Source organism: Athene cunicularia (genome assembly GCF_003259725.1).
Source record: "Athene cunicularia isolate RWA chromosome 2 unlocalized genomic scaffold, athCun1 chr2_part1, whole genome shotgun sequence".
Lineage (NCBI taxonomy): Eukaryota > Metazoa > Chordata > Aves > Strigiformes > Strigidae > Athene > Athene cunicularia.
This window is the reverse complement of record NW_020799095.1, coordinates 21,292,202-21,304,678: the sequence shown is the minus strand read 5'-3', so window position 1 is coordinate 21,304,678 and position 12,477 is coordinate 21,292,202. Positions and strand designations below refer to the sequence as shown.

Below are 12,477 nucleotides of genomic sequence, written 5' to 3'. Positions count from 1 at the left end.
CTTTCAGAAGCTTCACCTAACCTGCAGGGCTGGTGTTGTCTTTGTCACAAACCACCCACATCACACTCAGCCAAAATGCAGCTGGGGTCATTTCTGAATGAAAACTCAGATTTATTTTCAGTGCAGTATTTGGTGAAAAGGGGAAAAACTTTGAGAGGTGTGCATGCCTAATCCTTAGCAGAGAGATATGGGTAAGAATCTTTTCCAGATCTTGATGTGTATAAGTAGCTAGAATGATCCAAGGCCTTTATTCAGCTCCTCACACATGCTGGACAAGCTGAGATATCCCTTATTTTAAGAAACTATTCTTTACTCCTTTGATGTGCTGCAGGAAGGAGAAATCTGAGTGACTAAATAGACACATCTTTACTAAAGGCTGCTTCATTTTCCAAAGTCATGTTGTTTACTCAGATGAAGCATACAGACTTTAACTACCCTCAAATCAACAGCATCATCATATTCATAGTTCCTTTAAATTTAAAGGAGATACATTTCATAGACAATACATAAAAATTACCTCAGCAATCACTTAAGTACAGGAAGTTATGCTCAAAATTTACTTCTGGGATAACCTAATCCTACCTAAAAAATGTAAGGTAAAAATTACTGTATGTGTAGACTTCCAAAAGCCAAAAAATGTGGGATTAAGTCACCTTTTTAAAAAGATTAAATACTAGTTGTATTAGGCATGGCTGGCTCTGTTAGTACAACACAGAAATACTGCAGAGAAGAAAGGGAGATTATGATTTAAATTTCTGTCTATGATTTATCTATTTCAGTTGGTTGAGTTGCATCCTTTTTAATGAATGCAGTGAATCATCTAAATCACTTAAATTGAGACTGAGAAATTACAGACTTGTTTCTCCCCTTACCAGTACTTTCCCACCACTAAACTACATCTTGTGAGGACAAAGACTTCAAGTATTTGCTAACAATATATTAGTTCTCAATTCAACACAGAAAATAATTAACAACTTGGGTGAGAAGGTTATAACTTTCTATGGAACCAATAATGCCATAAGCTATGGAAACATCAGCATGTTTCCGATAGTTATCCATCACTGCAGAGCTGGAAAAGGAATAATGTGCTGTGCAACTATTTTCTGTACAGCACAAAACCACACTTGATTTCTTCACGCATTCATAAAAGTTTCAGGGCTATTGAACAGATTCTCATCCTCACAATAATGTAGCTCTTCAAAGGTTGTTTTCTTATAAAATTGCTATATAACAACACCCCTACAATTCATCAATATGTATTTTTACATACTTTACATAAGTTAGAGTCTCCTAGACTACAGAACTCATTCCATCAGTGGAATAAAAATCATGTCAAGATGGTCATATGGCATCAGTTGTCGTCTGCTTTTGCACAAGTGTCTGACAGAACAGCAGGAGCCACGCAAAGTATGGAGCATACAATGAAAGCAGAACCTCTGAGAACACAGGCACAGGATGACTTTGGATGACCCAATGCATAAATAGGAATCAAATACGGTCTATTACTGATGCAGCCTTTACAGCTGGATAAAATGTCTTTGAGCATAACGAAGTGGACAAAGTTCATGTGTAAAATGTTCCATATATGGCAAAACAGAGGAGATAAGAAAACATAAAAAGATAAGGGCTTCCAAGAGAAAAAGAACAAAGAAAGGACAGAGGGAATAGAACTGCTCCATCATTGCCATCCCCATTCAAGTATACCATACCAGATCTACCTATTTATCCACCCAAGTCCTCCTTCATCTTCAGTGGAATAAGAGAGGTGTTTTTTGGTTTGCCACCCAGCTTATTTTGCTAATGCAACTAAACAATCATACATAAAGCATTTTATTTTGCTATCTAACTGGATGAAAAAACAGCATGTGTATGGGTGCGTGCTTTTTGCTTCAGCCTTCCAATACTAAGACTGATAACCACACCTCTGAATCTGAGTAAACTCGGGAGCAGACTGAGTACAATATGTGGTATTTTCTGTCTGGGGGTATTATTTTGACTGATTCTGTACATGAATAAGAGTCCATGAGACTGAGAAGCACTGTACATCTGGATTGGCATGTATGTTTTGTTCGGATCCTTGCTAAAGCTGAGAATAAAATAATGATGTTAGACAGCTTCCAGAAACCAGCTTTTTAAGAATGCCGTTTTGATTTGGTCCTTTCAAAGAAATAAACTATACTTTCAAATCTAGTTTACGTTAACTACAGAAAAAGAAAGAGTCTTTGACTGTATGTGCCTCTTTTTTTTTTTTTAACTCTCAATAGCAGAACTGACAAGTTCCCCCGCCTTCCTGATTTTTTTTTTTTCTTGTAAGCATTTTTCTTTTTAGTTATGTTGTTTAAAATGCAATGTTGGCAATGAAATATTGCTAGAGGCTTTGGACTGATGCCTTCTGAAGCTTCCACTTTTCTCAACTTTTACTAGCAATAAAGAATTTGTTTCTAGAAACATGTAATTTTAATTACAAAATTACCCCAAAAACATAAATGGAATTTAATTGGTTACAAAGTAATATTTTCACATAATCAAGCAATTGTTTGGGGGGGTTAAGGCATAATTTATTAGCTCTGGATAAGGTGCACATTTTGATTCCTACAGGCAAATAACAAACTGATTAGTAAGTGTAATAAAGGAGTTTACTTGTCTGACAATTGGCAGCTAGAAGTGCAATAACTTACTTGATCAATTGCCATTTTAAAGAGCATTAAAGCTCCTCATAATTACACTATCTATATGGTATGCAGATAAACAACAATACAGCATTACCCCTATGACACTAGTGATTTAATATGATGTTTCTGCCAGGTTTTGTACCTTTCTACATAATGCAAAAGGAAGTAATTACTTTTTGTACTGAAAGATTGAAAAATTGACTCCTTTTTAGATATGCAAAGAATTCTGACTATAGGAAGAAATAAAGATGATAGCTTCTTCAGATCAAATTTCATTTAGCTCTTCAGCATTCTGTAGTTGTAAAGTGAAGATAGCCACCTCTCTCTGGCAGGAAGCTTTTCCAATTTGTTACACAAAGTTAAGTTCTTCTCATGTTCCTTAATTCAGTTGATTTCTCAGGTAATACCAATAGTTAACAGCTTATGGATTCCAGTTCTCTGATGGCCTAGCCTCACTGAATTCACTGGATCTAAGCCAATACAGGAAGCCACCACAGAGCCAATAAATACCATACACATTTCAGACAGACATTATACAATGGAAAAGACTAAGACAAAGGTATAAGATCACCTTTTTGAGATCAAACGATACTTCAGTGATCTAGGTAAGGTAATATTTACCAGTCAGAAGTTCAGATGAACTAAAGTACACTGCCTTGAGAAGGTCAATAGAGATTGTCTTAGCTTCCTACTGTTTTATTGAAAATGTCTTACACCCAATTAAAAAGAACACCAGAAAAAATATATTAAAATCACACAAGTTTTATGAAAAAGCGAACAAGTTAAAAAGCTTAAACACAAAGATGAGATATGATGTATTGTAACATGCAAAGACACCTAAACACACACACATTCAGAAAACAGTTATTCTCATTTCAACTCAACATCAGTACAATTAACTTCATTCTTCTATTACTCTCAAAGAATCTCATTTAAAACAGATTTACAAAGCAGATTTATTTTAAAGTCTTTGGCAGAGAATCAATTCTGGAAAGCTATTCTGTGCTGTATGAGAAAGGTCAAAAACCTTGTTAAAATTCTAACGGAATTTAAGTTTTAATGACTGAAAACTTACGTTCTGCATCACTGAAAACTATAGACCAATGTTTGTACTTATTTATATTTCTCATTAAGCCAAACTACACAAGTACAGGCCTATTATTAAGAAGCTCAATATATTTAGATTTCTAACAAAGTTTTGAGAAACCTTACATAATTTAATTTTCATAGTAAATATTTTAATTAGTGGTAGATTTCCCTTTTACACTATGATCTTTCAAAAAAAGGTGGAGGAATGCCAAAGAAATACCACAAGTCATTCTTTGGACTCTTTATTCCACTGACAAAGTTGTGAATTATCTGTCCATTGGCTCACCTTTTACCTCTTTTACTGAAAAAGACAAGTAGTGGCAGATTTTCCTAGCTTTCTAATACCCAATCAATCTGCTGTCACTAATGACTTCTACCTCAAATCATCTCCTTGAAGTAGAGAAGCATTCTATAGTCCTATTAATGGAGAACTGAGGTACAAGGTAAATGTAGCAAATTCTACAAACAAGCCTGTGGCAAAGTTGTGATTTCCAACACCTCTATCTTAACCAGTTTATGCACTGTTTCCTCTAGTTGCTAGTGCATTCCTTTAATAACTCTACCACCTTCACATATCACTTTCTCAGAAATCTTTCCGGTTCCTGTGAATATTCCCAGTGCTCGGATGCAGTGATGACCAGGAGGATCTCCAACCTACAGCTGGAGGCTTCCTGCTTCCCTTTTTCCCAGTAGTTTGCAATTCTTACAGATTCTAGAAGAATTAGCATTAATACAGAGACAGCTCTCTTGCCACTTATTCAGGATTTGCATAGAAGTTTGAGATAAAAACACAAAGTCTGTGGAGTCATCCAATGCAATACTCTCTTTAGATATTATTAGTAATCACTAACTGAACTACTCTAGCATTAGGTGAAAATTCTGCATGGAAAAAAGGGTAAACTATCATTATGTAATCTACCTTTCAATTAACAAATTGCTGATTAATTCAATCTCTTGCTGATAGTCTCTCTGACAATAATTACTCCCCGTAGCATGTAACACCTGTGGTATTTAAAAATGTCTCACTCCCCAGTCTGACCTACCTGCATAATAGGGATTCTGAATCTGTTCTACTTAAAAATCAACATAATACATTAATTGCTAGAAAAATCCTTACTTGTCAATCATCATTTTACACTGTACAGTATAAAGAACACAACAGAGTTGCATTTCTGTATAGTACATACCCCATGTTCTTTAGCAGCCATAACCACTTTTGAAAGAATATCTTCTTCAACAAACGGCCTCACAGCATCATGGATAATCACTACTTCTGGTTTCTGGAGTAGATGGTTGGAAAATTCATTCTCCACAAATACTTTCAGTCCATTGAAAATTGACCGGTGACGAGTTATTCCACCTTTTACTATCACAACTCTTTTGTGGCCATATTTTTCAATGATAGACTTCATTGTTTCAATATTTTCAGGAGAGACCACCACAATAATGTTGGATATCCAACTTATCCTATAAAAAACAGTACAAAAACAGAGAAAGTAGACATGAATGACTAAATAAAAGCACAGGTATCTCCATGATACAAAGAAATTCATACGGAAGAAATTCAAGCAGGCTAAATAAAACATCCCTCAATATATTCAAGTCCATGTTTTTGTGCGTGTATTAGCACTCCACCCCTAAAGGGAGAGCTACATGAGAGGATCTCTACCAATACATGGACGTCAACTAATGTAACTGGAATCGAAAGAAAAAAGCACCTTCTGCTAACCCTTTGAAAAGCCTTCAAAACATTTCTTACTTTAGCCTCATTCCTAGCTTCAAATGTAACTTCTAAATTTATCAGCTACAGTCTGTTATTTTAGCTTTCTCTAAATTCAGTCTTCAATGAATTGGTAAATCCTTGGACCTGTTCTACTGTGCAGTACACTCTACAAGTAAGAGGATCAAGAAAACCTCTGAAACACAAATCACAATGTAAAAAAATAGCTATGCTAGACAAAATTACCATAATATTTTTAGAGAACTTCAAGCTTCTACTGTTGGTACCAGGCTAACTCTACAACTGAAAGGTGGTATAGGAAGAGAATGGCCCACATCCCACAAGATTAAAATCAGTCATAACTGAAGTTAGGCTGAAGTCATACTTCTGTCAAAGGGCCTAGGAATACAAATTATAGTCACATGTAGCACACTGTACTTCAAAATAACAGACATATCGTAATTCAAATCCAGCTATTTGAGTGGTTTATTTCCTAAATGCTATATAGAGAACATTAAAAAGGATTGGTTTATTTCCTTTCTGTGTCTCCACAGATGACAGGAGGGCTTTTTAGCATGACTGACAAGAAACTCATCAGATAAGCAATGATTACAAAAACAATTTACTACTCAGTATAGTAAAATTACTCATGTGTAGCCTATACATCCAACTAGGAAAAAAGAGAGACAACTATGGTATATTCTCTCAACTGAAACTAGCAAAGCTATTGAAACTAATTTTGCAGACACAAGACAGGCTAAGGTATTAAGTACTTCCAGTTAGAAAAATAAGAGGCAGAAATTTACAGTACAGAAATATACAGCCTCAAGGGACTGGTTTCTGCAATAACACATGAGAAGGCATTGCTTAAAAACTATCCTTACTCCAAAACCGAAGTCATCGTGATACAAACTGCACCCCTAGAACTATGTCAAACAAAAGAGCATCTTCCACCTTCTGTACATTTTTTTGGGCAATTAATGGAATTTCACGAAAATTACTTCAATTAATTTTAAAATAACTATTAAAAATAAAATCAATAGAAGTGCTATTAGTATTTTTCAAAAGAAAAATATTTGTCCTTATGTTCATTTTATTAATAACAAAGGCAGAAAATACAGCCAAACCAACATACTCTCAACATTTTATGAGTATTGAAGTTGTTCAAATGTAAAATCCGAAGTCATATGGTTTCAAGTTTCATTTCAACTTGTCACTCACCACAGGTTCATCAAGAGGTTTTCAAATCTCTCAAATGAGTCCTGGCATAGTCTTACATTTAGCCAGAAAACTCAGCATCTCTGCATGACTTCAACTCAGAACTAGGGCAAACTAATTGGATTAATCTCAGCTCTTGTTTTGAATATTGAAAGTCGGTCGATTAAATAAAGCAAAATTCAAGAAGAGCTATTTCACTCAAAACAAGAATAAGAACTCTGCTCTTCTATTTGCAGAAAGACTATAGCCTTACACAGTTCCTAGAAACAGTGGACAGTCTGCACATTCACTGGTGAATGTGTCAGAAGAGCACTGACATTTCACATTCTGGAGTCAAACGAAAAAGATTATGAGGCAACTGGGTAGCACACAGCATCTTCTGAGAAGGGAACACAAGCAGTGGTCAGCCTATGATAAATCTCTGCACAGGGTGGGTGGAATGGCTCAAGGCCTCCAGTGGTAGAATACACCAACAAGTGACAGGATGCGGTCAGAGCTCCACCCTGTGTCTGGATAAACACATTTATAAACTTGAGTGTGTCCTTCAACTGACTCTGGACTAATGTTCTATAATTAGAGCCGGGATTTAGAGATGCAACCTATTCGTGTAGGAGTATAAAGGTATCCTCTAGATTGGTTAGGTACAAGAACTGCTTAGACTTCAAAGCCTAACATATCCCACCAAAACTCATGAAAGGTAAAATCAGTTATGTATGCTACAAATTCTCATAAATAAGAACGTGCAACACACAGGTGCTTAAAGATCTGCTTGTGGAAATGTTGCAAAATGTTCTAATGAAATAGAAAGTATACACTCAATCAGTATACACTCAAACTGGCAGTAAATGGATTTGGGTTTTTTTGTCCCTCCCTCAAACTTGTCACGCCCTTTTCTTCAGAAAGATTTCATACTAAAATAATAAAAAGCTCAGGACCTGCTCAAAACCAGTTTAAAAACAGTAAGCACCCTTTCAATTTTATAACTGTAATATTAGATCAAGATAATACAAGCTTCCGAATAAAACAGCACAAGGCATAAAAAAGATCAGAATACCATACCCCAGTGTGCTTTAATGGGCACTAGGTACAGAACTCTAGTGCTTCTATACAACATAGGCCATAGTTCTAAAGTGGAAAATCAGGTCTGATCAAATGAAACAAAATGAACAACTACAGTTATAATCACTTTATAGCTGCCTTGGGAGGACCTCAATGTTAGTAGAAGGAAAACAATGAGGCAGAAAAGGGCTGTATGTTTCCTGTGACTGTCCTCAACATCATCTCCTATCAATAGACCAACTAGCTGCCTAGTAGAAAATAGTACTGTTTCATTAAATTTCAAAAAGTACATATATTCATATTAGCTAAGCTAGAACTCAAAGTAAAGGAGCGCATTAACTCAGCAACAGATTAAGCTATTACATGACTTCACAACACAGACCGCAGAGGAAACTGAACAACCCCTAAATTATGCTCTGCGACTGTATCACCATTTAGGTGCACGCTGGAGTACAAACCTGACTGACATTTAACCCTCTATCAGTTCATTCACATACAAACCAGTGCTGATCCGGAAATCTGACATAAGGCTTAAATACTCACTCTCAGTTTCTTGCAACTCTTACACAATCATCAACAACCCATTTACCAAACAACCTACTGAAATCAGCAGCTGTGTCTGCAAAACAAGGCCAGAACCAAGCAGTCACTGCTGAGATGGCTTTAGTAGTTTAAGATACTATCTTTCACTGCCACAGAAACTCTTCAGAGGTACAAGGTAAATCATGGTATTAGTTTTGATGACCATCAAAACTATTCAAGAATCAAATGAGAAAATGAACTGTCAAGAACAAAATGCATTTGCAGAATGCAGGCATAACTCCCTTTTGCTCCATAATAACTTTGTTATGACTTTACTGATATATGAAAAAAATATATGAATACATACGGATCCTTTACGGTACAAAAATGGAAGCTGGGAGCTTTTAAGACTGTAAAGTTTGACAGGTACATTAAGGAAGTTTTGATTATCTCAGGTACAGAAGCCATCCATTTTTTCCTAAAAGAAAGCATTCCTTAGTAGTCAGACAAGATATCTTCATAAAGTTAAAATAATTAGATTGTTTGCTGTGATTATTTTTAGCTCATAATTTTAAGATTAAGCTAATGATAAGTGGACAAAAAGAACTATCACAATAGATACATTTAACAGAATTGTAATTATGTGACCTGTAGGGCCAGTGAACATGCATCAGCCGATGAGGAAAATAGTTGGCAAATAAAGCACCCAAGACCCTTGCGAAGAGGCGATTGTTTGGAAGCTTCCCCAGGTGATGTTTTTTGATACCAAGGCACCTGTTTTAAGAGACTATATTACAGTAAACAAAGCTGTCTGAAACCTTTATAGAAAAATTTTATTCTGCCATCAAACACAGTCACTGCTTTCCTCTTTCATAACTTCTCACAGTACTTTCAACAACTGGTGAAATAAGAGCACAGCAAGAATACCATCAGCTTATTTGTCCCTCAATGATTCTAAAATCAACCTTTACCTTAGTCTGTTTTCTGCTCTATAGCTTTATTAAAGTATGTGTGCATACATGCAGAGAGACAAGATTCCGTCTCAGAAAAGATACTGGAAAGATTCTAAATAAACATAGACCCAAATAAAAGAGAAGGAAGAACCCTACTAGTTTGTACAGAAGCAAAAAGGAGTAATGCCATTCTAGCCCTGTTGAACTTGATGCAGAAGCCTTACACAGTTCAGTTCAACAGAAGCAGAAACAAATCCGATGTGAAGGACATTTAAATTCTCCAACACACTTTCATTTTACCCCCAAGGTAGGACCTGACCTTCCTATTAGCACCACTGTACTGACAATTAAAACCACTCATTTCTCCTCACCCTCTCTTCCTAAGGGCATGATCTTTGATTATTATTGGCAGGTCAACCTTCTACATGCTGTCATCCTATGCAACAGGATGCACTGCCTATTCATTCATGTATGCTCTTGTCTTGTCTGACAGTTTTTCCACCTCAACATTTAAGATTCTCACTACTTTCAGATGAGCAGAGTAAGTGTCTTTCTCTCCTGATTTTTAAAAGCACACATACAGCAGCTTCAGATTCTTGATTTGCTCACATATTTCTGTCTGTATGTCGCTATGTTTTTTTCCAGTCTCAAAAAAAGCTCAACAATAGCTGTGATAACCAGTCCAATATTCAAGAGTCAAGGATTCATTGAATTACAGCAGGTAAACAATAGACATCAGAAGACAGTATCATGCTAAACTGTGAGAGACGAGAAACCAGGCCTGTGAGAAACTAAGATAAACAACCCAGGAAAGCAAAAGTTGAGACTGATTAAAGAAATGCCTCAAACACTCACAAGACAAAACTATGAGCCACAGGGTGCATTCTGTGGAGGTCAAAGCTGATAACACTGCCAGATGTAGCTGGCGGAGAGAGCCCTGTGGAGACAGGATGACTCTCCTCTGGGGCACTTGGGCAAATTTCAAGGGCCATGTGTCCAGTGAATGAACTTTGCTTCATTATCCATGAAATGCATATTAAAGTTAACACCCCTCAATATGCTAACAGGGGCTAACATTATCATGCTAATCACATCATCCCATGAAACACCTTACCCCTCCCCATACATGTGATACACAGGTACGTGGGTCGACCTAGGGGAAAAACTCAAGGAAAGTGGGTATAAATCAAAGGGGGGAAGAAAGAGCTTCGCTTGATCTCTCACTCTGCTCCCCGGCCATCTGGAGAAAGCAGTGAAGCAAAGACTGATGCCAGCGAAAAAGACAGCCACCTCCTGGAACCCTCACCAGCGGGATCAGCACAGGGACCCAGACTGATGATCTGTATTTCCCCATTCCCTCTATCTCCCTCTTTTCCTTTTTCCATTAAGAAATACAAGGCATATTGTATTGCTTGCCACAACTTGCTATATACTTAGCCAATTATCATGTGTTCAATTAGTACATAGTGGGTAGTTAATAAATGCTTGGACTTGGAGACTTGTCCACTCCAATTGGGGATTTGCAAATCTGAGTCATTTGTCCCCCTCGTCTGAGCAGGATGTGACATAAACACAGAAAATCTGCCACTTCTGGGTGATAAGATTACATGACAAACTGTAGTTCCTCAATATTACATTTTTGCATTTGCATAGACTAAGAACAAGGTATCTCTTCTGCAGTCTTAGAGTCATAAGTGTTGAGATTAAAATGAAAGCCATTCCAAGCTTTAGAGTATATATGTTCCCAACTCCTCATACACATACATACCAGCCAACACTTCAGTACAGAGATGGCAGAAAGCTCTATCTGTGAGAGCACCAGCACCTAAGCAAATCACTGAGAGCACTAGGTTGCTACTCTCACAATCAACTTGGGATCACTCGCCTGGTTGGACTGTACAATTAAAATACAACCTTCTAATTTTTTGCAGCTTCAGGACATAAATATAATACTGTTGCTCAAAGAACTGGGTTTTTTTCCCAGAGCTTACTGGCAGCAAAAAAAAAATTTTTTTAATGAACAATGTTTTATTTTCTTAAGAATATCATTTCCTTCCCAAACCTCACTCTATTCTCTTTTCCAGGTCTCCAATACACTGAATAAGGATATTATTCTTTTCTGTAGATTCCCATGACATTTTGGCAGAAATTACAGCTGTGACAAGCTTTGGAGTGGAGGTTTTGCTTACTGATGTGTTTAGCATTGTGACAGGCTGCTGTTGAAAACTAAATATAGAAAACAAGCAATATTTCTTTCATAAAGTAACAAGTGACCTGAGGGAAGCCTCTCTGGGTGGGAATGGAAAAAGAGTCCCAATTTTGATGTTGTACAAGTTTCCATGAGTTAAGACTTTGGGAGATGTTGGCAATTCCATTTCTTTTCACCACCCTCCACTCCTCCCCATTTATTCTTGCTAAAATCTAAAAGATTTGTTTTTCTACAAGTTACTGCAAAACATCCAGAATACATCTGACACTCCACTCCTACCTGCAGTGTTTCAAGTGACACTAGATACAAGACTTACATTATGTTAACATTTGACAATAATATATTAACTGTCAGTCACATGCCTAGAACTCAACAGTCCTATGAGAAGGCAAAACCTGAGTGCTAAGATATCCCATTACTTAAATTCTTTGCTCCAACATAAACAAATGCATTGCACATGCGGCCTCGCGCTAAGTGAGCTATCAGCTTTTAGCCCAGTAACTGTATCTTAAACAAAGCTAAGGGGGCATTTAAGCTTCCTGCTGAGGCAGGGCATTCCACCATGGACGGTAAAAGTGGAGCATAATGCAGCGCTGTAGACCACCGAGTTCATCCTACTATGAAGAGCAGATCTTCTCGAGGTCTCTGGACACATTTGAGGTCCCGAATGGCTATGGCAGCACAGATCTTTTTCCAGGGCCTCTGGAGAACATTGTGGCCGTCTCCAACGGCCACGGCAAGCTTGTCGTTCACCAAACCGGCCACTACAGCTACAGGAACCCTCGGGCTTCGAGGCCGATGGCCTCGAACGGATCTCCAACAGCAGTGGAAAGCGACACCACCTCACGGCAGCGGCGTCGCTGCGGAGAGACGGCGGAGAGCGCCCGGCACCTCTCCCCGGGGGAGTCTGCCCGGGCCACTGCTCGGGGCAGCCCCGGCCTACGTGTCCCCGGCCACCCCGTCGCTTCTTGCATCTTCTGACTGGGCGGGGAGTGTGACAGACCCCGCCGAAACGCAAAACCAAACCCTCCGGGG

At 37.7% G+C, this 12,477-nt stretch overlaps 1 protein-coding gene across 3 annotated transcripts in view; it reads right to left on the bottom strand.

Annotated features, from left to right (window-relative positions):
* The window catches only part of ISPD (isoprenoid synthase domain containing), a 129,104-nt gene extending 123,775 nt beyond the window's left edge, over positions 1-5,329 (bottom strand). For all 3 annotated transcript variants that reach the window (XR_003397750.1, XM_026842322.1, XM_026842321.1), the window contains exon 1: positions 4,949-5,329. Coding sequence is in view for 2 of the 3 variants with exons in the window: in XM_026842322.1 (XP_026698123.1) it covers positions 4,949-5,314 (366 nt within the window). In the remaining variant the exon portion in view is untranslated. The remainder of the gene's footprint in view (positions 1-4,948) is intronic.
* Positions 5,330-12,477: the final 7,148 nt, after the last annotated feature.